Here is a 19,072-nt window from a genome sequence, read left to right on the forward strand (position 1 = left end):
ATAGGGTATGGCGTCTCTAGGTGGCTGCTTGTTTACGCTTCTTCCACGGGCCGCGGACCCATTCCGCACTTTTATGTTTATACATTTGCTCTACGGGCTTTCGACGTATCTCCTGCTGTACATGTAGTAATGTTCAATGAGAACAATGAACGATTTCGCCTCGCAACGAGCTTTGTGCTGTGCAAGCTGTGATGGTGTCAGTGATAAATCGCCATTACCCGGACAACGCCAAGGCTGCGTTGTTGACGACCTTTGTTGCCCCTACAGGAAGAACAAACCCCCAGCGCTACGCGAGTTGCACAGTGCAGTTTTCGCACGCCCTCGCCTCACTGCGACATCTCTTTCACATTGACAAGACAAAATGTCAATCTGAAGCAGGGCATCTTATCTTATCACACTATCACACCGCCGCAGCAAGCCATCTGCAAGGGACGCACGCCTCGCCCCGCGCACCCATGTCGTCCCACAGCAACTGCGATCTCCAACAGCCCCCGCCGTCGGCACAACGCTCATCGTGGGCTCCGCCTGCAGACGTTCGCAGCGATGGCACAGCACGCCGGCGCCCCATTGCACGTCACCGTGATGAAATTCCCTCGAGCAAGGGCGATGGTGTGGCGAGGATGGCGAAGAACACCGCGTCGCCATCCCGCGCCATGACCATCGCCAACCCCTCGGTTGAGCAACGCCCGAGCACGACGCAAAGCGATCACATTCCTTCCTCCAGGATGAACACCTCTACGAAATGCGGAAACGGCAAGGCCCAACCGCTCCAGAGCTCGACCTCCTCTTCCGCCGTAGCAAACCCAACCCGTACCGTCTTCGACCCCTGGAACTCTGCATCGACGGGGCACCAGCGCGCCGAGAACCGCCTCTTAGGATCGACGTCATGGCGGGACAGTCGTAACTTGAAGCTTAGAGAGCAGTATAGGGGCGGGCTGGGTGGAGGGGGGAAAAGGGTTGCGGATACTGTGGGCGCAGGAAGCGAGGAATGCGGAAAGGATGGGAGGAAGGCGAATGGAGGTTGGGAGAGGGGCGCGAAGGGTTTGAGGACGGGTAGGCAGAGGAGTTTGGTGGAGGTTTGGGGGGCGAGTAAAGTGGGGAGTGCGAAGAGGAGTTCGCAAGAGGAGAAAGAGGTGAAATTGGAGGAGGCGCGCAGTGAGAGCGAGAGCGGAGACGGTCTAGACGACGATATGGCAACGAATGAAGGTATGTTCAAAGTTATGCCACTAGTTGTTCTCAGTCAATCCCATGTCACAGCTTCATAAGTACATGTGCAAGGACTCACAGTATGCAGAAGAACCCCAAGGGCCCCAGTCAGCTACCGACCGAGAACTCTCAACACCCGTAGAAAAGCAGATATTCGAAGGGCTATACTTCTATCTCAATGGCTCGACCGCACCCCTTGTTTCCGACCACAAGCTCAAGCACATGCTCGCCTCTCATGGCGCCGGGCATTCAGTTGCCCTCGGTAGACGCACCGTCACCCATGTCATCCTTGGTACGGTTAGTGGGCAAGGCGGTTGCGGCGGTGGCCTCGCTGCAAGCAAGATACAGAAGGAGATTGCGAGGTCCGGGGGCAAAGGTGTGAAGTTTGTCACTGCTGAGTGGTGAGTATCAATACCCCTCTCTGTCCATTCCAGATCTAGACGAAGTCCCGTTATCGGATGAAGATATATCCGGAGACTGGGATTCACAATTTACGTCTTCCACGCGTGCCATACTGACACGTTTAGGGTCCTCGCATCTATCAAAGCAGAGCGAAGGTTGCCAGAATCGCGCTTCTCGCCGCTTAAGCTCGCGCCAAAGAGTCAGAATACCGTCTTCAGCATGATGCGATCTTCCAAGCCGTCAGCGGGATGAAGCTTCAACAGAAGGTTACGCGAAAGCTTAGTATTGGATAGCCACCGGGGTTTCACTGTTGATCGGCCTTTGAGCATCGCACTGACGATCCCCCGTGGCAGTCCCAATATCATATTGGGCAACATTGCGGGGAATAGGCCACATGGGCCAAGAGTTCGTCGGCACTTGAGGCATGGCATGCACAAAACCTTGTTCATGGCAGATTGTCATTGAAAGGGTATACCTCGGCAGACTAAGTTCAGTCGCCGACTATTTATGTCGGTCTTACTCCGGCCAGTCCAATGTCTCGCCAAACACTACTGATAGATCGATGAGAGCTACTGCAAGCCCACCGGTTTGGACCTCGAGACACCAGCAATGCGACATAGCGAATAATTGGCTGAATTGCAAGCCCTACATCCGGGAGTCGTCCCGAAATTCCAGCTCAACTCCAGCTCACAGGGTGGAATCGGTGCAGGAAAAGACCACCAGTCCCAGCCACACCTTCCCAATTCCAATTGGTATTGGTGCAATGAAAACCACCCACGCACGCTAACATAAAATGAGATAGGTATCGAAGATCGGATATCTCCTCAACTCCCCCTCATCTCATACAACTGCTCCGGCGGTTTCCTCTCCGCCGCATCCATCTCCGCCCGCTCCGTAGCACCCATCTCCGCAGGCGGCTGATACCACGTAGCGGACGGATGGTCTGTGTACGCTGGTGCCGCGTACTCCATCGCTGAACCGGATTCCTTTGATTTCTTTGGGCTGAGACGCCAAGCAATGTATCCGAGAAGTGCGAGCATCGTTGCTCCTGCGATGGCGCCAATTGAGATTCCTGCTTTCGCACCGCTAGACAATCCGCCACCGCTGCCGCCGCCTGACGTTGGGGAGGATGATGAGGTGGACGTTGAGGTTGGTGAGCTGGTAGGTGCGGATGTTGACGCGGGGCTGGCGATGGAAGTCTGTGAGGAGGTTGTGGATGTAGGTGTGGGCTGGGAAATGGTTATCATCGCCCAACTCTTGAGGAGAGGGGTTGAGGGAAGGTACATACTGTTGCGGTGATTATCATAACCTGCATTTGATACATACTGGTAACGACGACCGCGGAATCTGGGATATTGTACGCAGACCGGTCGACTGTCGATAAGGGCGACACGCAGCCGAAGCTCGCTTCCCAGTCGTGATCCGGGTTTCTGACGACACAGCCATAGTTTCTAACAGCCATCTTCGTCAGCCTTGCGGTCCCACCTATCGAAGTCGCACCACCGCCCGCCCTACCGGCCAAAAGGAATGGGCGACTGGAAGGGCAGACTCACGTAGGACAGCACCAGGCGATGGTTTGCGTGGTGTCGGAGGTAGTGGCCTCGCTCTCACACGCGCTCGACCAGCCTGACGGACATATACCGGGTGAGTAGATCAACGTCCCCGTTTCCGCTGGAGAAAAGGCGAAGCCGGGCGGGAAGCAGGTAGAGTTCAGATCGCCACCTTGCTTGAGCCAAACTAGGTGAACGTCAGTAGATGTCCAGCCTCGCACGTCTTCTCGCTTCCTAGCTTTACGTACCTGGAGTCCCAAATACAGCCCACGGCACAGTCCAGCAGGCCGTCGGCGCGCTGAAGGTTGTCGTCAACGACGCGTATGAGGTTGCCATTTCTCTTTTCACGACTCAACCCGACCGTCTTTCAATTGTGTGAGGAGAAGAAGAAGAAGCGCGGTGGGTGTAACCGGCAAGGCTGGAAAGCCTCAGCCTTGTGGGCGCCAACGGGATATACAGTAGATTCGAAATGACCCCAAAATCGGACCCCAAACATTCGTGGTGCGGAGCACGTCCATTGCAGCGACGAGGCCGGCGTATCAGCGATGTCGATGCGCTCATCCCTTTCCGCTTCGGCTTAGCACAACGACTGTCTGCGCGTTCTGGACGGGCTTCTATTGGTAGATAAGCTGAGCTACGCGGGATAGTCCCCGAAATGGAGAGCGGTTGCGTGGTTTCATGCGGGGAGTTTGAGGGCTGTGTGGCGATGATTGATACTGTAGTGCATGGTGTTTCTTCTCATCAATACGGTCTACACCTCAGCGAAAAACAACTCCGCTCGATGCCTTCAGCGAGTTACAGGAGTGGTAACGAGAAGGACACTTCTGCACGGCTGGTACTGGCGGCGGCGGGATAAACGATAGAAAGGCCTATGAATTGGGGGTTTTGGACAGAGGCGCGTCACGGGTGGCCTTACTTATTAGACGCACCGAGGTCAAGAACCCCTGTAGGCTTTGGCGGTAGAATGCCCTGCGCCACTATGTCAAGAAACCACCTCGTAGAGAAGAAGCACAGGGAGTTTTGGCTTTGGCATCTCGGAGTGGTCGGTCGATGCTAAAGATGGATCAGGCGGTATTCGAAAGGTATTTTGCGCGGGCTTTACGTGAACTCGGATTTCCATAAGTGTTATCTTCGCAGGTATCTGGCGGAGATCTGAGAAACAAAACCATGTGGACCCGTACGATGCTGTTTACATCCGCACAGGTTAACCGCCACAGCATACCATACCGTACTCATCATTGGGTATGCCGCCCATAACCGTGCAAAACTCCCATGGAATGCCCATTTAACGCCGCATGTGCTCCACTATCGCCCAGACCCCGCGTCATCAAAGTATTCACACCCTTGGCACCTTTGGCATCTACGCACCACCCTTGGGCTTCGCTTTGGCCGCTTTCTTCTCCTTGGCAGTCTGCTTCTGCTTCTTTTTTTTCTCCTCAAGCTTCTGCTCTGCCTTGCGCTTCAGACTCGCCTTCTCCTCGGCCGTCTTCTCGACTGGCTTGAAGAAACCCTCTAGTCTTGACTGCTGCGCCGTTTTGAGGTTCTTCTGCAGCTTCGCGACACCGTTGCGTACGCGGTCCTCGTTGAAGTGTTTCTCTTCGACTAGGAACTTGACGAGGCCTTCGATATCCGGCGCTTCCCACTTGAAGTCGCAGGCGGGGTCGTCAGCGGGGCGCACGTCGGGTTCGAGGAAGAGGAGGCGCGCGTCGGTGAAGGGCCAGTCGTCGGGAATCGTGTATTTGGAGTTGGATTTCATGTGCTCGACGACTTTTTCGAGGGTCTTGTGTTCGCGGATGAGTTTTAGGGCGGTGGAGGGGCCGATGCCTTTGATGGGGTCGAGGTAGTCACATCCGAGGAGGATGCAGAGGTCGATGAACTGTGGTCATTGTTAGCATCGCGGATAGTAGAGAAGAAGGGTGATTTGCCTGCTCCCGGTCCATCTCTAAGCCCTCAAGCGCCTTGTCCAGGTGTATTTCCTGGATTGGCTCCTTGCGCTGCTCACTGAAGGTAAGATGCCTCAGTAGGATTGGCGCATTGAACGTCAGTGTGTCCATATCCTCACTCGCGGCCGCGTACACCTTGCCTGCCCGCGCAAGAACAGCGCACTGAGCCTCTGCCTCGGTCGGGGCGACAATATACGGGATACCCATAAACTTCAGCAACTGCTGGCACTCCTCGTTGTGCTCCCTCGTCACCCTCACCGTCCGGCGCGAGAATTTCTCCACGTCTTCTGCGGTGCCAGTCTCCTTTGCTTCCTCGGCCTGGGCGTGGGCTTCGGATTTCCGCTGGAAGCGCTTCGCAAGTTCGCCGGACTTGAGCTTGGGCGGGGCGCCGTCAAAGACGTAGAGGGGCTTGATGCCGTTGTCGACCATGCGGAGAGTGCGATAGAAGAGGCCCATGAGATGAGAGGTGGTTTCGCCGGTGTCGCTCATGAGTTGCTGGCCGTCGGAGCGCACGGCGATGAGGAAGCTGTAGATGCTCATTGACCTAGTGCACTGTTAGCAACGCAGCAAAAAGTCTATACCCCGGGTATCCTTACGCATCCTGGACATATCAGCAGGTAGAAGTCGCGAAAGCCGAGGTGGACTTACTATGGCGACCTTGCGACCGAATTGGTTTTTGATCTCGCCCGTCTTGATCGCAGCCGGCGCATGCTCGCTGATGACCTGGTAGAGGTTCTTGATACCCATATTGGCGGTTGGGGTTCTCTGTTGACTGCTGACAGAAATGCGCCTGGAATTGCGCGAGTACACGTCGAAACGCGGCGTACGTAGTGGTGGAGAGAGAAGCTGGGCGAGGCCAGGTAAGGTACGTCACGAACGCGTCCAAAGGTTCGCGAAATCACGTCTCAGCCCTGTATCTCTTGGCGCTCTCAGACTCATCACCCTTCACGCCTGCCGGGGGTTGAGGCTCTTACTGCGGCTTTCACCGAGATCTCCAGGCAGTAACAGGGGTTCCATTTGCCCACGTTCTTTTGCGATGATGTAGCAGTCGCCACCGCTCATCGGTCTTCGGGACAGTAGCTCTCGCGAACCGCGGTCCCAGGCTGTGTTGCCGAATCGTGGGGTAGCCGATGCTAAAACGCCGTTTTTGCATCATTTCCGTTCACACCTCCAGTCTCTACTTTTTTCTTCCCCGGATTCCCTTCAGATTATCCCTTTGACCTGGGCAGCATGTTCAGAGCAGTGTGCCGTCGAGCTGCGAGGCAATTGAACACCACAAGCCGTTGTGCGGTGGTCGGAAGGCGATATCTGCATGCCCCCGTGCCTTTCGATTGGAAAGACCCACTAGGCGCTAATAATCTGTTTACGGAGGAAGAACTTGCCATAGCGGAGACTGCAGAGTCATATTGTCAGGAGCGCATGCTCCCAAGAGTCCTAGGTGCATTATGTATCCGCTTCTTAATGACGTACTAGACTAACAGACCCTACAGAGGCCTACCGAAAAGAGGACTTTGATAAGAAGATCTTGGAAGAGATGGGAGAGCTGGGTCTGTTGGGTGCAACGATACAAGGTTATGACTGTGCGGGCGTCAGCAGTGTAGCCTCTGGTCTGATTACAAGGGCGGTGGAGAGGGTGGACTCAGGTTACCGGTCTGGCTATTCAGTTCAGAGTGCGCTGGCCATGGGGGGCATAGAAGAGTTTGGAACCGAAGAGCTCAGAGAAAGATTGTTGCCCAAGATGGCAAAGGGAAAATTGCTGGGCTGCTTCGGTCTTACCGAGCCAAATCACGGTTCAGACCCAGGGTCCATGGAAACCACAGCAAAGCCTCACCCATCAAAGAAAGGTTACTACGTTCTCTCTGGCTCCAAGACCTGGATCACGAACTCTCCTATCGCCGACGTACTCCTCATATGGGCAAAGCTGGAAAGTACAGGGAAGATTCGTGGATTTGTCATAGAACGTGACCAGTGTCCACCTGGCACCCTCGAGACACCGCCAATCAAGAACAAGAATGGACTGCGCGCTTCGATCACCGGCATGATCCAGATGGACGAGTGCCCCGTCCCCGAAGCCAACATGTTTCCCGACGTAGAAGGCTTGAAGGGACCATTTAGCTGCCTGAATTCGGCCAGATACGGTATTGCCTGGGGTACCATAGGCGCGTTGGAGGACTGCGTTGCAAGAGCGAGGGAATATGCGTTGGAGAGGAAACAATTCAAGGACAACCCGATTGCAAAGTACCAGCTTGTGCAGAAGAAGCTGGCCGACGCTACGACGGACGCAGCCTATGGTATCCTTGCTGCCTATCAAGTGGGACGACTAAAGGACGAGGGCAAGGTAGCACCCGAGATGATTTCAATGATCAAGAGGCAGAACTGCGACCGAGCTCTGGTCAACGCGCGAGCGTAGGTTTACGCCCGACTCATCCAAGGGCTTGAGCTGACTTTTACGTTTAGACTGCAAGAGATCTTTGGTGGAAATGCCGTGAGCGACGAGTATGGCATTGGAAGGCACGTGGCCAACCTGTTCGTGACGCAGACGTATGAAGGACAAAGCGACATCCACTGTGAGTCGTCGATTCAGATCTTTGAGAGTCCCACTGACCATGCCACCAGCCCTGATCCTCGGTAGAGCAATCACCGGCATTCAAGCCTTCTGTTGATTGTTCTCGCGTCCGCTGCAATTACCACCAGAACCAAACTAGTCGATGGACGGGGGCCCGTACTTGTACCATACATAGATACTGCTTCTGCGGAGGCCAATAGCTAGTGGTCGACTCCCGCGCTCCGTGCATCGGCATGCAGATGTCGTGCTGCAGTGATTGATAGAAATAGGAATGCATGCATGCGAATAGCGTCTCACGTTTCGAAACTGGTACGGTGTCACAGCCGCCTGCAGACGCCTCACCGTTTGTCAGAATGTGAAGTTGGAGTGTACGGCAGCCCTGACCAATATATTGGTGAATATTCAGTGATGTGAGCAGATGTGAGCAGATGTGAATGTCAGCGTCCGACCAGAGCAGATTCCAGATTCCGCCGGGTTCTACGAGTTGCCACAGCGAGCCGGGCGGTACAGTAAAGAAACATGGGTGCATAATTTTCTGGCCTGCGACGGCCGGCTTGTCTCGCCGCGCCGCTATTTCATACATGATATAATAATCCTAGCCGCCTCCGATCCCGCCGCAACTCTTCTGCCCTTCCAGGTACTCCGCCTTGACTTCAACTGCACCCGCGCCTTTACCTCTGCCACTCTTCACTCCACAGGGTTACAGGTACGTTGCGTTGCGAGGCGCTCCTTCCGCTGATACGCCGCGCTTTCTTTGGGGCCAGGATCAAGGCGCTAACCTTCTCCGCTGCTCGCAGCCCGCTTCGACTCTTCAACACCACAACACTCTCTCGACGCAACCGCCTCCTCACCCACCAAGCACACACACACACACAACTACACACAGCGCCATGGCTCTCAAGCGTATCAACAAGGAACTCACTGACCTCGGCCGGTACGTTGTGCCCTCTTTCTTCGGCCGCCAACCCGCTCGTTTGCTCGCATGACAGCCTGCAATGCGGGGGTGCTGGCGCCTTGATATCACAACAAAGCCTCGCAACGGCACCCTTTCCGAGCATTTCGCTGACTCTGTTTGCATAGTGACCCTCCTTCTTCCTGCTCAGCCGGCCCCATCGGAGATGATCTGGTACGTCACACCCGCTGCCCAGTTCCTGCGGCTGAGGCAGTCCCCTCGCTCGGCCGCGGGAAAGATGCGATACAAAATCGGAATGCTGACTGAAGCGCGCGACAGTTCCACTGGCAAGCAACCATCATGGGTCCTGTACGTATGCCCTTACAAACGCTGTTCGGTCGCTACACTGGACTCCGCCACACTGCTCGACAAGGCAAGCCCAAGGCAAACCCAAGGCTAACAGGCACCCTAGAGCGACTCACCATACTCGGGCGGCGTCTTCTTCCTCGCAATCCACTTCCCGACCGACTATCCCTTCAAGCCTCCGAAAGTCAACTTCACGACGCGCATCTACCACCCTAACATCAACTCGAATGGCAGCATCTGCTTGGATATTCTGCGAGATCAGTGGAGCCCTGCTCTGACCATCTCGAAGGGCAAGTAATCCCCAGGGCCTGCTTGTGTAAATGATGATTCTGACTGAGCGTACAGTGCTCCTGAGCATCTGCTCGATGCTCACAGACCCGAACCCTGACGACCCGCTCGTCCCCGAAATCGCACACGTATACAAGACCGACCGGTCTCGGTACGAATCCACAGCTAGGGAGTGGACTCGAAAGTATGCCATTTAGTCCGGGCCTGTAAGCCGACGGCGGGAATACGTTCTCGTGATATCGGCAGGCAGAGGTTTCATTACGGTTCAGCATGGCAACGGATGATGGATACGACATTGGAGATGGCAAGAGAGGAGGTTCTGACATGGTGGACAAACGGGAGTTTCCTTGCGCGATTCGGCGTCGACAGCTGAACGGCCTTCTTAGTGCTTGCTATCCCCTCTGCAGAAATACCAACACTTCTGCCAATCACATTCGTCTCTTCCTCTAAATCTTAGTTTTATGATGCATATGCGGGTTTCAGTCCATAGGCGTGGAGCGGGTCTGAATTGCATGAGTATTCACTTCTTGTGTCTTGATTCTCCATTGCCTGTGAGCATGAGTTAGACTTGCCTTTGTTGGCATAGCGACTGATCTCTGCGGTATTTAGTACCCAGTCTGATTTCCGTCCCTTTAATGGTATGAATCTGGGTATGATTAGGGTGGCTCGATCATACGAGCAACAATGGAATCATAAGCGCGGAGAACCTCCCTGGGGGCCTTACTGAGCATCAAGTCTGAGGCTATCGACATATCGACATGTTGACCTGTTGTCCAACTGGTTCAATCTATGCATGACACCGCCGCCCTGGGTCAAAAGGATGTGTCTAATAGTGCTATCTGACTCCCCTTGAGTCGCTTGGAGGGACGCAGCCGAGAGAAACTAGAGGCTGCAGGCAAAATTCAAAATACTTGTACATTATGTCACCCGCCTCGCGAGTACCTATTCCTACAATATGTCCAGGTACATTTCCGTCTCTAAGCCAATACTATGCTCCATACCGTGCTATACCATGCTGCCCCCATGGTCAGCTCAAAGATGATGGCCCTCCCATGCGCCATGTGAAGACGGCAAGAACACTTATCTCGCGACGGTGGTGTCTTGCCCCCCATATACAATCTTCGCTTCGCCCTTCTGCTCGTCTCCTCCATCCACCCACTCATCAATCGCCGGCATACCCAAGGACGAAGTAATCGCTTGGCCGAACTCATCCGATGCCGACGCCCCGGGCTTAGACTGCAGCACTTTCTCCTCCTGTTTGCTCTTCTGGGCCTCCTCGGCCTCCGCTTCGCGGATTGCCTTCGCGGTGGCTGCGAACGATCCTTGCATCTGGTCAAGCACTCTGCGGCCTTGCTGTTCGAGCTTCTCTCTGCGCCACCTATTCAGGGAGTAGGTGTCGCCGACGAGGGGGGCCAGCAGGCTATATCTTGTATTCACGGACATGTCCTTCTCGAGTTGATGGCATAGGTGGCGCAACGTCTCTTTTACGTGTTTGATGCAGACGCCTTTGCGGCCTAGGTCGTTGGTCTCGTCTGCAGGGTCGCGCAAGCAGAGCATGTACTTGGGAAGTGGCTGTTGTCTTCCGTCCTAGGAAAGAAAGTTAGTACCAGAGTCTCGATGGTGGCTTTGGAGTTGAAATACACACCAGAATCTTTTGCCTGGCCCTCGGCGTCATGACGAGCTCTTCAGATTTATCGAATAGCAACGCCGGCTCTATTGAGATACCCTTACTCTCCGTATCGAATTCGCTCCAGAAGCGTAAGAAGTGCAAGAGTCCTCCTGCGCCGTCCCGCCGTTTGTTAGGCATGTGCCGCAGGCTGGCCACGATCATCATGAAGATGGAATATGACCCAAAACCACCCCGGAACACGTCCGAAAGCCCTCTGACGTCGAAGGTGGTCTTGACCACAGAATATAACTCGCGGAGGTAAGGGTACTCTCCCATATATTGCTGCATGAGGTTTCTGGACACCGAGGTATCATTGGCTAGCACAATCTGGACATCCAGACCTGACGCGCGGTCTTGGACGGTGATGAGGGGATACCGCGCATGCCGCAACATAGGCAGTAGGTAAGCATTGTTTTGGGAAAATTGCTGAACGAGAAGCTGGCGTAGGTCCTCCAGCAAGACTATCCGTTCTTCCCGCGAAGGCGGTAGCTTTGCTTGGTTGCCTTCAAGGTCCTTATGTCGCATGAGGCGGAGATCGATATCTGAGGTCGCCAGGGCTATGCCGGTCCGCTCTGATCCAAAAACTTCAAGTATATTGTCCGGCAACACCTGGCGGACGTGGCCCCTCACTTGCTCGACGACATGTCTGCGAGCAAGGTTTTCGCTTCTGCTGGGTCTCGCGTACTCGTAGAACTTTCGAATTTCGAGGTTCAATCTGCGGCAAGAGCGTAAGTACCGGTCGAGCGCTCCAGGAAGAGCACTTCTCACCTTTCAGACGCGCGTACCTTAGGCTTGTCTCCCTTCTCGACACACCAGGGTAAATCCTTCTCCCGTGTAGGACTGTTGCTTTTCAGCGCCTCTACGACGACGCCCGTGTAGTCCTCCACTCCATCAAAGGCCGCCTTCGCCTGAAGCAAGGACTGGTCGACGTCTTTGATACTTTGCGCAGTGGCATATACGGTCTGTGGTTTCCTATCTAGCACCTTGTGGATTGCGAACCTCCGGGGTGCGACCTGCTCTGTTCTTTCCGACTCGGGCTGTTCGAGGGGCGTCGGCGCCGCCGACGACGTAGGCAAACCATCTCTGGCATTTTCGAGAGGGCTAGACTCCGCAGCCCCAGCCGCGGCAGACGACAGGCGCTGTCGACGGGGTTGATACGGGAGGACGAAATGCTGCCACAGCGCAATTGAGGGCGAAAAGGGGTTATGCGAGCGACATACTTGTCGGACGCGATGCGGCTTCATGGGAGGCCTGGGTCAACGGCAACGGCGGGCAGCGGTAGGCTGGGGACTTGGACCGATGCGATTGCAGCTGTCGCGAGAGCGTGCACCCAGTTTCTTCACGCCCGGGCGAGGTGCGAATGCCGCCAAGAGGCTATGCCGCTTCGGGCCGGCGGTCCCGACTGAGTCTCCATCGAACGATGCTCCACCCCGCGGGAAAGGAACGCGCGCAGGCCGCGGCAGACAGTGCTGAGCGGCCTACGCCGGTGAATTGAGCACGCCCTCTGCACGCTGCACCGTGCCTCTTACTGCGGCGAGGAAGCTCGCGGCGCGCAGCTCGAGCTGAGAGCGTGGGATCGAGGTTCAGCCGTGCGTTTGCGGCTCTCGAAGCTTGGGGCAGTAGGGGTCCCCTTACGTCACAGTGCCATAACTCAACAGAAAAGCGTGATCGAACGGCGCAGAAGAGTCATGCCGGCCTTTTAATTCCTGCTCCCGCATGCAAAAGGTGGCCCGAGCGCCGTTCGCCGGGCTTGACTGACGTCGGAAGTGGCATGTCAAAGGCAGCCCACCCCTCAGGTCCAGCCGAGTTCTCTCTCCACTGCCTTCATTTGACGGCCCAAAGGTCCAATTCTTGCGCGGTATTTTAATTGTGCCCTTCGCTCCCCCGTCGCTCCTTTGCGCGCTCCCCGCTTGACGCCCATGTCCTCCTTGTGCGACTTTTGGTCCTGACGATAGCCCCGGCGTCTCCGTCACCCCAGAAGGCACCGCGCAGTGCAGGCCGCCGTCCGCTCAGAACCCGCGAGGCAACAGCGACCCAGGTACGCTTCTCAGGCTCTATGCGCGCGCAGACATTTCACAGGCTTCCGCTGCGCGCTGTTTGCTTGCTTCCCTACGCCATCCTTACTCTCACCACCCCTGCCCCTCTCGCACCACTCCTTCGCCAGCCTGCCATATACTGACAAACAACATGCAGCGCGACACTCAAGAGACCGGCTTGTGCAGCATGGCACCCGCAACCCGGCCCTCGCAGGGCTCTCCGGAGCCAGTCGAAGCCTCCACACACCCCGCGCTCCAGCCCTCCGTCACCAACGTGCCCGTCACACCGGGAGTGCATATGGCCGGCCACTCCGCGTACTTCGAGCCCGAGGACACCGAGAAGCAGGATACCAGGCTCCCCTTCGACCCGGAAAAAGTCACACCCGGCCCGCAATGGAATGCAAACTCATACTTTGCCCCCAAAGACGAAGGCCGTGCGAGCTCACCCACAGAGGTAGCAGCTGGCGCTCGATCAGGAGAGGAGTTACTGCGAAAACTAAGCTTGATGCAGGATCCTTCATACAAGCAAGATCTGGCAGACGTCGACCCCCGTGCTGCACATCCAGGCCTAAATCTCAGTGGTCGAATCATCAGTGCGACGTTCGCAGTCCCTTACAATATCGGTTTCTCACCGGGCAACGACTGGGAATTGGGCCCGCGACGGGGAACATCCGCTCTATTCGATTCTTTTTCCTATCTAGCATCTTCGGCGTCACCATGGAATCACACTCTAGTCGGGTGGACAGGAGAGATACGCGAGCTGCCTGGGGCCGGGTCAGGTGTTAGTGCAGTGCAGCCGACTATGAACAAGGCCTCAGCCCCGATTCCAGTTGATGGAAAGACGCCGCCCCCGCATCCTCCGCAGCCAGAAGGGATCCGCGTGACTCGAGAAGACAGAGACCGCCTGGAGAAGCAGCTCGAGCGAGACCACGGAGGCAGAATCGTCCCGGTCTGGCTCTTTGATGAATTCGACGAGAAGGAGGACGTAATGATCATAAAGGATCAGGACCGATGGCGGCAATATGCCGAGCATGAGCTCTACACCTTGTTCCACTACAAGCAGAATGAACCCGCCGACGGCCGTGCGGCGCGCAAGACTTGGGCGGATTACTACCGCATGAATAAGCTCTTCGCCGACCGGATTATGGAAATCTACAAGCCTGGTGATATCATCATGGTCCACGACTTCTATCTGCTTCTTCTGCCTAGTCTGCTCCGCCAGCGTATGCCGAATGTCTATATTGGATTCTTCCTCCACGTTCCCTTTCCCAGCAGCGAATTCTATCGATGCCTCAGCAGGCGGAAAGAAATTCTCGAAGGTGTTTTAGGCGCAAACATGGTCGGCTTCCAATCCTACAGCTACTCGCGCCACTTCTCCTCGTGTTGCACCCGGATTCTGGGTTTCGATTCCTCGTCCGCCGGCGTTGACGCCTATGGTGCCCATGTCGCTGTCGACGTTTTCCCAATCGGTATCAACGCTGCATCTACACAACGACAGGCATTTGGTGACCCGGTCATTGAAGAGAAGATCAAGGGCATTCGAGAGTTGTACCCGGATAAAAAGATCATTGTGGGCCGAGATAGGCTGGACGCCGCTCGAGGTGTGGCACAGAAACTCCAGGCCTTTGAGATGTTCCTTGAAAAATACCCAGAATGGCAAGACAAGGTCGTTTTGGTGCAGGTCACCAGCCCGAGTAGTGTTCAGGCTGGCAAGACCGCCGAGGAGGACGAGAAGATGGTCAACAAGATGTCTGACCTGGTTGCCAGGATCAATGGCACATACGGCTCGCTCAGCTTTACGCCAGTCAGGCACTTCCCACAGTACCTCGATAGGGAAGAGTATTTCGCACTTCTTCGGCTCGCTGACGTGGGGCTCATCACCAGTGTTCGCGACGGCATGAATACCACGAGCCTTGAATACGTCATTTGCCAGAAGGACAATCACGGGCCGTTGATCCTCTCGGAATTCTCTGGTACTGCTGGTTCACTTGGCGGAGCGATTCACATCAACCCTTGGGACCTGGGTGGCGTTGCAGACGCAATCAACGAGGCATTAAATATGTCAACAGAGCAGCGCGAAGAGGCCCATATGCAGCTATATAAGCATGTGCTCGCCAACAATGTTCAGGCTTGGACCAATAACTTCCTAAAGCGGCTCATGACGAACCTATCGTCGTTCGACCAGTCCTTCGCGACCCCTGCGCTCGACCGGGCGAAGCTTCTCTATCAATATCGACAAGCCAAGAAACGCCTATTCATGTTCGACTACGATGGCACATTAACCCCGATCGTCAAGGATCCTCAAGCAGCAATCCCCTCCGACCGCGTCATCCGTACTCTCAAAACTCTTGCAGCGGACCCCGCGAACGCTGTATGGATTATTAGTGGCAGAGACCAAGCATTCTTGGACGAGTGGATGGGTCACATCACTGAGCTCGGCCTAAGTGCTGAGCATGGCAGCTTTATGCGGCATCCACGCACCGAAGAGTGGGAGAGTCTCACCGACAAGACGGACATGAACTGGCAGTCGGAGGTCATGGAGATCTTCCAGCATTACACTGAGAGGACTCAAGGTAAGAGGCGCGAACCTCGGATTGCCAACAGCGCTGACAACTAGCAGGCTCGTTCATCGAGCGCAAGAAGATTGCTCTCACATGGCACTATCGCCGGGCAGACCCAGAGTACGGAGCATTCCAGGCACGGGAGTGCCAAAAGCATCTCGAAAAGACAGTTGCGAAGAAGTATGACGTCGAAGTCATGACGGGCAAGGCCAACCTAGAGGTCCGGCCTCGGTTCGTCAACAAGGGAGAGATTGCGAAGAGGCTGATCAGGGAATACGGCGACGGCCCTGGAGAAGCCCCGGAGTTCGTCCTCTGCCTTGGTGATGACTTCACCGACGAAGGTACTTTGGCCTGGAGAATCTCGGGAGATGAAGTGGCTGACGATCACAGATATGTTCCGCTCGCTGCGTCAGGCGACGTTGCCTCCAGACCATGTCTTCTCCGTCACTGTTGGTGCGAGTTCCAAGCAGACGTTGGCCAGCTGGCATCTCGTCGAGCCTGCCGACGTCATTTCCGTCATTTCGTTGCTCAACGGATCGGCGGATGCAGGAAATGTCGGGGCGGTTGCCGTCGTTGAGGGCTCAGTGCCCGAGTCTCGCGAATCTCGAATATAAGGCGCGTTTGCTCTCTTCGGTCGGCATGGCGTGGCATGGCACATGATTTCAAGCATCCCTGCGTTAAGGCATTGAGCATGGCGTATGTACCGGCCGGATAGAACGCGGCAGGGCGACGGGCAGAGGGAGATCAAACACGAGTGTTGCGGGGGTGCTGTTATGCCATCCGCGTGCTCCCTTCTATAATTGTACCTAATTTACACGAGGCGGCGTTCGATGCATGAAAGTGGCCTTCGTGATCATCTCTGACGTTTGCCTTGTTCGAGCTTGTTTTTGCTTTTCAGGTTTGGACGGCCAATCTGTCAATGCGCCCCTGGAGGGAGCAGTAGCGTGCCAAGCGGTGGTGGTGGCACGTTTGGGGCGCTCGTGGCTCGAAGGGGCTAGACGGCTGACTTTCCACGTGGGTGCTGACTCGGGCAGCCGGTGACATTGCCGGCGGGGAATTCGCCGAACAGTCGCTCTCTGTTTGCTAACTGTGCTCGGTGCCGCGCGGTGCGAGGTGCAAGATGCGCAAAGCATGAGGCGTGCGTGCGTGAGTGCGTGATGTCGGCGGCATTGTTGCATTGCACCTGCCCAACGCAGGCAAAAGGAGAGGCCCTTTTTCAACCTGCAGAAGCGTGCTTTCTAGTCTGCATCGGCCGGCACAGGGTTCGAAATCCCGCAGGTTCGGCTCGTGTGCTGGAATAGTGCAAGCCGCGATTGCAAACCGATTCGAGAGCCTGCAGGCCGCGGCTTGGAGGCGGCGCTGGGATCCAGCCTTCGCCTGCCCGAACCCAACAGCGTGCGCTCTGGAAGCTGGACCCGTTCCTGCCAGTGCCCTGCCAGTGCTTGCCCAGCCCGTTTGGCGCGCCTTATCCTCGCTTTCGCTCGCCCGCTCCTCCCTCTTTGTGCCGTTGCCGTTTGTGCTTTCTTCTGCCGCTTCCTCTTCTTCTTCCACGACTCTCTCTCAGCGAGCTGCGAGCTGGATTGCTGTTACCCACCATTGCGGATACCTGTCCTTCGTTGACCGATTGATCGTCCACGGCTGCATTGACAGCCGATACTGCGTCTGCCGCGTGCGTGTTGCAGCTCGACAGCCATTTTCCCTGCCCCCCTGCGAGACACGCAGAATATATACGCCCCTCGCTACTCCAAAATCCACGACAAGAGAAACGCAACGCACACGTATCTGGATTCCGTTTGCGCCGTCAATATGGGTTTGATTGAGAAGCTTCAAGCCAGTACGTTTCTCCTTCACCAGTTGGGTGTGGTTGCTAGCGGCGCATGCGAGCCTCCAGCGTCTGAGTCCCGAGTACGAGCGGCTGCTAATAAAGGGGATAGGACTTGAGCTCTACCGCCTCGAGCAGCGCTACACACGCCGCGAAAAGCGCACCACCTTCTTCAGCGATGCCCAGTACGTCGATGGCGAGTACGTCTACGCGTCGAGCCCCACGTCAACCAAGACCTCGTCTTCTACCAGCAGCAAACGACTCAGCAAGGGCCCTGCCGTCCGCATAAGAGAGTTTGCACGCGCTGGCACCGGCCGTTCGTAGGCGCCTTTGCGGACCAACCCCATGATGATCGATGACCAAGAAGAGATGCACTTCTGGGGAGGCTGAAAAGCAGCAGGGGTGGCTGCAGAAGGAATGCGGAAGGAAGGAGACGCAGGGGCGTTACGAAGTTACACCAACAGCACTACATGCGCGCACGCATCGGATACCGCCTATGACGACTATGTCACATGCACTGCGGAACGTTGGAGTGGCACACGTGTGGAAGACGCACGGCGGAGAGATTCGACTCGATCATCAACGACTTTACGGACGCACATCTTCACCTGAGCCTGCATCACAACGGCGCACATGCAGCATTTTTACTTTACTTTCTCCGAACTGTCTACGTTCGTACGCTCATTTTCTCTCCATTTACGTTGAGGCTTTGCAGAGTTACTGAATACCCTTTTTCTTGTGTTTATCTTTGGGCATGATTGAGTCATGTAGCATTTGGAGCGCTTTTGGCCGGCGGGGGGGCGATTAGCTTTGCATTGCTATCTAGGCAACCTTTTAGCGTGTGAGTATGTATGTAGATGCCAGACCACTGGTCGGGGCAATCAACGAGTATTCTTCAGCACTGTCCGTATCCTACAGACGTGTATGCTTCAACAACTGATGTCCGTTTCCATCTTAAACCAAATTTTTTTTAGCATAGTCACTGCATAGTGGCTTCACATCCAGCCAGCTCGCACCTACCAAAATATCCAGAATCTAAGCAGGAGCATCGTATTTGAAACTCCGCTCAAGCCCTTCCCCATAGCTATAGGAAAGAACCATGACACACCTCTCCTTCCTCGATCGGACCGGAAAACAAACGAATCTGATCCACAGGCGTTACTCTTTACTCTTCTACCATCCCACATCCTCGCTTCCGGCCCAACCCACCCACCGTTACTTGTGGTTCCCATTGGTTGCTTATCACAGTTTCTACGGCTGCCATCCTTACTGCGGGATCATACGCTTGGTTCATCACCACTTCACCTACAGACTCCACTTCTTCATATTCTCACACGCTTCCTATCGGAGGCGCTTTCATCTCATCACCCACTCACCTACATCTAACGCCTATTGCATGTCAGCTTGCGGAGCAGGCGGCGGTGCGTGTTCTGGCTCAGCGGAAGCCTGTGGCACTGGAGCATCGATTGGGAATTGCGGTACCTCTACAGCCACGACGGGTACTGCTGCGTTCGTACCAGGGACTGGCTTAAGCACAGGGTCCATATCGCGTCCGCACGATCCAGAAGCCTGGGCGCGCCGCAAGGCGAAGCTAAAGCGGAACAAGCAGAAGCTCAAGCGCAACAAGGAGAGGCTCAAGCTCAAGCTTCGGGTGCTGAAGGCTACGCTGAAAGGGAAGAAGATCGCTAGCGTAGCGTAGCTGGATGTCGAGCAGACGCACTTCGACCAGCACAGCGACTGCGTACGAGCCGGATTTCAGTCGCTGGCCGGC

The 19,072-nt window shown here is 55.6% G+C and overlaps 10 protein-coding genes across 10 annotated transcripts; 6 read left to right on the top strand and 4 right to left on the bottom strand.

Annotated features, from left to right (window-relative positions):
- Nucleotides 1-725: 725 nt before the first annotated feature.
- On the top strand, nucleotides 726-1,860 carry BU26DRAFT_441830 (uncharacterized protein; the record flags this gene model as incomplete). Its single annotated transcript, XM_033824480.1, has 3 exons — nucleotides 726-1,155; nucleotides 1,307-1,607; nucleotides 1,734-1,860. 3 exons carry the CDS (start codon nucleotides 726-728, stop codon nucleotides 1,858-1,860), a joined length of 858 nt encoding a protein of 285 aa, XP_033675770.1.
- Nucleotides 1,861-2,077: 217 nt separating this feature from the next.
- BU26DRAFT_525680 (uncharacterized protein) lies at nucleotides 2,078-3,728 on the bottom strand. Its single transcript, XM_033830562.1, has 4 exons — nucleotides 3,407-3,728; nucleotides 3,162-3,345; nucleotides 2,897-3,059; nucleotides 2,078-2,837 (listed from the first exon to the last, which is right to left on the bottom strand). The coding sequence occupies exons 1-4, from the start codon at nucleotides 3,492-3,494 to the stop codon at nucleotides 2,433-2,435; spliced, it is 840 nt and encodes a 279-aa protein (XP_033675771.1). The 5' UTR covers nucleotides 3,495-3,728; the 3' UTR covers nucleotides 2,078-2,432.
- A 538-nt stretch (nucleotides 3,729-4,266) lies between these two features.
- BU26DRAFT_189556 (flap endonuclease 1) lies at nucleotides 4,267-6,089 on the bottom strand. The gene is made up of 4 exons (XM_033820494.1): nucleotides 5,750-6,089; nucleotides 5,698-5,702; nucleotides 5,084-5,645; nucleotides 4,267-5,034 (listed from the first exon to the last, which is right to left on the bottom strand). Exons 1-4 carry the CDS (start codon nucleotides 5,846-5,848, stop codon nucleotides 4,519-4,521), a joined length of 1,182 nt encoding a protein of 393 aa, XP_033675772.1. The 5' UTR covers nucleotides 5,849-6,089; the 3' UTR covers nucleotides 4,267-4,518.
- A 242-nt stretch (nucleotides 6,090-6,331) lies between these two features.
- Nucleotides 6,332-7,764, top strand: BU26DRAFT_441959 (glutaryl-CoA dehydrogenase mitochondrial precursor; the record flags this gene model as incomplete). Its single annotated transcript, XM_033824483.1, has 4 exons — nucleotides 6,332-6,548; nucleotides 6,583-7,507; nucleotides 7,559-7,668; nucleotides 7,718-7,764. The coding sequence occupies 4 exons, from the start codon at nucleotides 6,332-6,334 to the stop codon at nucleotides 7,762-7,764; spliced, it is 1,299 nt and encodes a 432-aa protein (XP_033675773.1).
- Nucleotides 7,765-8,557: 793 nt separating this feature from the next.
- On the top strand, nucleotides 8,558-9,429 carry BU26DRAFT_469928 (ubiquitin-conjugating enzyme; the record flags this gene model as incomplete). The annotated part of the gene is made up of 5 exons (XM_033825328.1): nucleotides 8,558-8,601; nucleotides 8,748-8,793; nucleotides 8,899-8,928; nucleotides 9,032-9,215; nucleotides 9,271-9,429. 5 exons carry the CDS (start codon nucleotides 8,558-8,560, stop codon nucleotides 9,408-9,410), a joined length of 444 nt encoding a protein of 147 aa, XP_033675774.1. The 3' UTR covers nucleotides 9,411-9,429.
- A 590-nt stretch (nucleotides 9,430-10,019) lies between these two features.
- BU26DRAFT_469930 (uncharacterized protein) lies at nucleotides 10,020-12,529 on the bottom strand. Its single transcript, XM_033825329.1, has 3 exons — nucleotides 11,651-12,529; nucleotides 10,859-11,597; nucleotides 10,020-10,800 (listed from the first exon to the last, which is right to left on the bottom strand). The coding sequence occupies exons 1-3, from the start codon at nucleotides 12,124-12,126 to the stop codon at nucleotides 10,294-10,296; spliced, it is 1,722 nt and encodes a 573-aa protein (XP_033675775.1). The 5' UTR covers nucleotides 12,127-12,529; the 3' UTR covers nucleotides 10,020-10,293.
- Nucleotides 12,530-13,105: 576 nt separating this feature from the next.
- BU26DRAFT_535654 (glycosyltransferase family 20 protein) lies at nucleotides 13,106-16,093 on the top strand (the record flags this gene model as incomplete). The annotated part of the gene is made up of 3 exons (XM_033831298.1): nucleotides 13,106-15,491; nucleotides 15,539-15,820; nucleotides 15,870-16,093. The coding sequence occupies 3 exons, from the start codon at nucleotides 13,106-13,108 to the stop codon at nucleotides 16,091-16,093; spliced, it is 2,892 nt and encodes a 963-aa protein (XP_033675776.1).
- Nucleotides 16,094-16,171: 78 nt separating this feature from the next.
- On the bottom strand, nucleotides 16,172-16,828 carry BU26DRAFT_189495 (uncharacterized protein). The gene has a single exon (XM_033820493.1). It carries the CDS (start codon nucleotides 16,655-16,657, stop codon nucleotides 16,286-16,288), a length of 372 nt encoding a protein of 123 aa, XP_033675777.1. The 5' UTR covers nucleotides 16,658-16,828; the 3' UTR covers nucleotides 16,172-16,285.
- Nucleotides 16,829-17,285: 457 nt separating this feature from the next.
- BU26DRAFT_441978 (uncharacterized protein) lies at nucleotides 17,286-17,625 on the top strand (the record flags this gene model as incomplete). The annotated part of the gene is made up of 2 exons (XM_033824485.1): nucleotides 17,286-17,313; nucleotides 17,414-17,625. 2 exons carry the CDS (start codon nucleotides 17,286-17,288, stop codon nucleotides 17,623-17,625), a joined length of 240 nt encoding a protein of 79 aa, XP_033675778.1.
- Nucleotides 17,626-18,219: 594 nt separating this feature from the next.
- On the top strand, nucleotides 18,220-19,053 carry BU26DRAFT_189288 (uncharacterized protein). Its single transcript, XM_033820492.1, has one exon. The coding sequence runs from the start codon at nucleotides 18,401-18,403 to the stop codon at nucleotides 18,998-19,000; it is 600 nt and encodes a 199-aa protein (XP_033675779.1). The 5' UTR covers nucleotides 18,220-18,400; the 3' UTR covers nucleotides 19,001-19,053.
- The last annotated feature ends 19 nt before the right edge of the window (nucleotides 19,054-19,072 follow it).

The sequence above is a fragment of the Trematosphaeria pertusa genome, assembly GCF_010094035.1.
Source record: "Trematosphaeria pertusa strain CBS 122368 unplaced genomic scaffold BU26scaffold_27, whole genome shotgun sequence".
NCBI classification, from domain to species: Eukaryota; Fungi; Ascomycota; class Dothideomycetes; order Pleosporales; family Trematosphaeriaceae; genus Trematosphaeria; species Trematosphaeria pertusa.

Bases quoted from the DNA above. Each gene is read 5' to 3' on its own strand.
- BU26DRAFT_189495 (XM_033820493.1), bottom strand. From the start codon at position 16,657: ATGCAACAATGCCGCCGACATCACGCACTCACGCACGCACGCCTCATG.
- BU26DRAFT_525680 (XM_033830562.1), bottom strand. From the start codon at position 3,494: ATGGCAACCTCATACGCGTCGTTGACGACAACCTTCAGCGCGCCGACG. The intron at 3,346-3,406 runs GTACGTAAAGCT...ACGTTCACCTAG, and splicing joins GGCTGTATTTGGGACTCCAG to TTTGGCTCAAGCAAGGTGGC. The intron at 2,838-2,896 runs GTATGTACCTTC...ACCATTTCCCAG, and splicing joins TTATGATAATCACCGCAACA to CCCACACCTACATCCACAAC.
- BU26DRAFT_189288 (XM_033820492.1), top strand. From the start codon at position 18,401: ATGACACACCTCTCCTTCCTCGATCGGACCGGAAAACAAACGAATCTG.
- BU26DRAFT_189556 (XM_033820494.1), bottom strand. From the start codon at position 5,848: ATGGGTATCAAGAACCTCTACCAGGTCATCAGCGAGCATGCGCCGGCT. The intron at 5,035-5,083 runs GCAAATCACCCT...CAATGACCACAG, and splicing joins TAGAGATGGACCGGGAGCAG to TTCATCGACCTCTGCATCCT.
- BU26DRAFT_469930 (XM_033825329.1), bottom strand. From the start codon at position 12,126: ATGAAGCCGCATCGCGTCCGACAAGTATGTCGCTCGCATAACCCCTTT. The intron at 11,598-11,650 runs GTGAGAAGTGCT...CTCTTGCCGCAG, and splicing joins AAGGTACGCGCGTCTGAAAG to ATTGAACCTCGAAATTCGAA. The intron at 10,801-10,858 runs GTGTGTATTTCA...TTTCTTTCCTAG, and splicing joins GGGCCAGGCAAAAGATTCTG to GACGGAAGACAACAGCCACT.